General features: G+C 38.7%; 1 protein-coding gene across 1 annotated transcript in view; it reads left to right on the top strand.

Annotated features, from left to right (window-relative positions):
- Positions 1 to 2,653, top strand: part of Zeb2 (zinc finger E-box binding homeobox 2) — a gene marked incomplete in the record, with an annotated part of 125,387 nt that overhangs the window by 121,268 nt on the left and 1,466 nt on the right. Inside the window, 1 exon segment of the mRNA XM_005390788.2 lies at positions 2,618 to 2,653. This exon segment is cut by the window's right edge and continues 1,466 nt beyond it. Within this exon segment, the coding sequence (XP_005390845.2) occupies positions 2,618 to 2,653 (36 nt within the window).

Genomic DNA, 2,653 nt, shown 5'->3' with positions numbered 1-2,653 from the left:
TATATAAAAGATATACATAAAAATTCTCACCAGTTCCCAAATTTTATACTTTCCATGGCATCATAGTTGAATACTTTATTCTTTCAGTTTGCTAATTCATAATGCAGAATTAATATATTTCTATCATAAATATTCTGTTGAGTGAACTTTCTGAAAATGAATTGTCTGAAAATGAATCACAGAATAGTAATATGGCAGAGAGCAAGTTTAGTGGGCATCGCCTGGGCATTCCCAATAGGCTTCAAAACCTGTACTGGTGAATGTATGCTTTCTCTCAAGACGCTGTTCTGTGTATTGTTGCTTTGGAACAACTGTAATGGTCATTCAAAATTACTCATATATTCTCTCCCTGAAGTTACCTAATTTGTTGATCTTTTTGTTCTCCTGAGCTGATGGAACATTAGCGTCCAAAAGAAGTTGCAAGACAGTTTTGCCCATGTGCTCTGTCATAACTACAGCATCAAGAAATTTTTCATATGCAATTTCTTTTCTCTCCATTCAGATTTATTTCTCCCGTGTACGCTGTTCCTGATGCATGCATCTTGCTTAAGCTTGGGGAATTATTGAACATGTATTACTGAATGAGAATAAAATGATCTAACATTAATTGAGTGCTTACTATGAGATCTTGTGCTAAACATTTTACATTCGTTGTCTCCTTTACACCCTCTGGCCAGTCCCTGTTAGACCTCCCAATGATTGTCCTTTGCCTGCAAGGACCCTGGTCCTTAGAGAGTTTGACCTGTGTGAGAAAGCTACACAGCCAGTTGTAAAAGATGGACTTGAACCCAGGCAATCAGATTCCAACACCTATCTCCCCTATTGAATACAGGGCCAGTCTGTCCCTATGGATGAACTGCTACTGCTACAATGTCTCACTGCTTCTCCTATTAGCACCATTTCCCCAAAACTACACGTGCACACAAGAGAGACAAAATTCATAACGCAGCAACTTGAAGTTCCCTGGAAGGAAAAGCAAAACAGAACAAAACCCTCATGCCCTTTCCCAAATATGCGTCTGCTGTGTTACATTGCCTTCGCACCATGGTGGTCTTGTCAACTGGAAAATGGCAGTCTCTCCAGACCCCTGGCCTGCATTCTAACTTTCTGTTATCCAGGTTACCTTATTCAAACCATCTTTTCCAAAAGTTAAAGAAGGGTTTTTTGTGGGGTCTGAATTACATGTTTTTCTTTACACTATTAGCTGTCTTAAAGTAGGTTAGTATAATTTTCTTTATTTCCATTCAACTACTAGTCACCAACAAATATCCTATTTTCCTCTCTTTCGGGTAAATAACTTCTACTTGAATATGGTGCCTCACCACATCAATTATCACTAAATCATCACTTTATTTTACTGGAAGTAAAATAAAAACCATCAGTGAAACAACATATAACAGTCTAGACCATTTTCCAAATAGTGGCATGCCCTGGAGGCATTCAATAACATTATTAAAGGTATTTGATTACTAATTCAGATTATATATTACCTTATAACGGAATACCTGAAGTGCGTAGAATGGGTTCCTAATCTTATAACATGACACTTAGCAAATGAAAATGGGGTTGAATCTACTAATGCTGGCTTTTAATTCAATTTGCCGAAATGAAAGTTCTGTATTAGGAAATAGAAGCACATAGCACTTCATGTATGTCACGATGATATAATAGTGCTCTACATGACACATTCTGAGTTTAACTCGGGAGCATCGGGCTGATAAAAAAAATTTTGTCAGTTCTATTTTGGAAATAAATTTTTTTAAAGTATGGCAGCTATGGAAGGTGTTGAAGGCATTCCAGTGCTATTTGTGGCCTGGAATCAACCAGATGTGTTTAGGCTTGGCACTGGTTTCAGGTTCCCAACTCTGGTTAGAAACTGCCTGGAATTCCAAAGGAAATACAGCATTCTCTAGCTGAAGAGTATTTTAGCACTCAACAAGTGGTTGATATCTCATGGAAAACGTTAGAAGGAAAACACTGTTTGGAATTAGCCCAGCCTCTGTGACATACATCTTTCTAATTTGTACGTTCAGTTGGTTTCCTCTCAAATTTTTATTCTTACACTCGTGATCTGTAAGACATTCTTAACATCTTCTTTGCTCTATTTCTGTTCCTTCCTAAGCTGGCAGTTTGCTTCTGTTTAAGACCTAAAGCCCATTTTCAAAGCAAGGAACTCACGGTGTAACAAGCAGAGGCAGCAATGCCAATGGCAGCAGTGGTGCCATCTTTACCACTCTTACACAAGTCCTTGCTTTAAAAATGTAAGGGAGAGAATCACCTGATGACAATATGTGCTACAGCACTAGAAATGTCCTCTTTCCTAGGACATTTCTGAAGGCACTTGAGGTAATGATTACGAACTTTCTGAGAGTTTTCCTCCATCAGATTCGTAAGTTCTTCTAGTCTGTTAACTGCCTTGCATCTGGAGGCAGTAGTAAACCAAATTACGAGCTAAAAATGCACCTTCCTAACTCTCCTTGGACTAGACCAGGGTGTGCTGATCTTTCAGACAGAAGCAGACACACTTATGCCCGAGTCTGGATGCATTTACAGAACTCTTGCAGAGAGAGCTCATGCAAAGACACTAATCACCCTGTCATCTTGTTCTTTCTCCCAGGAAAAAGACCACATCAGTGTCAGATTTGTAAGAAAG

The sequence above is a fragment of the Chinchilla lanigera genome, unplaced genomic scaffold (genome assembly GCF_000276665.1).
Source record: "Chinchilla lanigera isolate Chin_1 unplaced genomic scaffold, ChiLan1.0 scaffold00039, whole genome shotgun sequence".
NCBI classification, from domain to species: Eukaryota; Metazoa; Chordata; class Mammalia; order Rodentia; family Chinchillidae; genus Chinchilla; species Chinchilla lanigera.
This window is presented reverse-complemented; position numbering and strand designations above follow the sequence as displayed.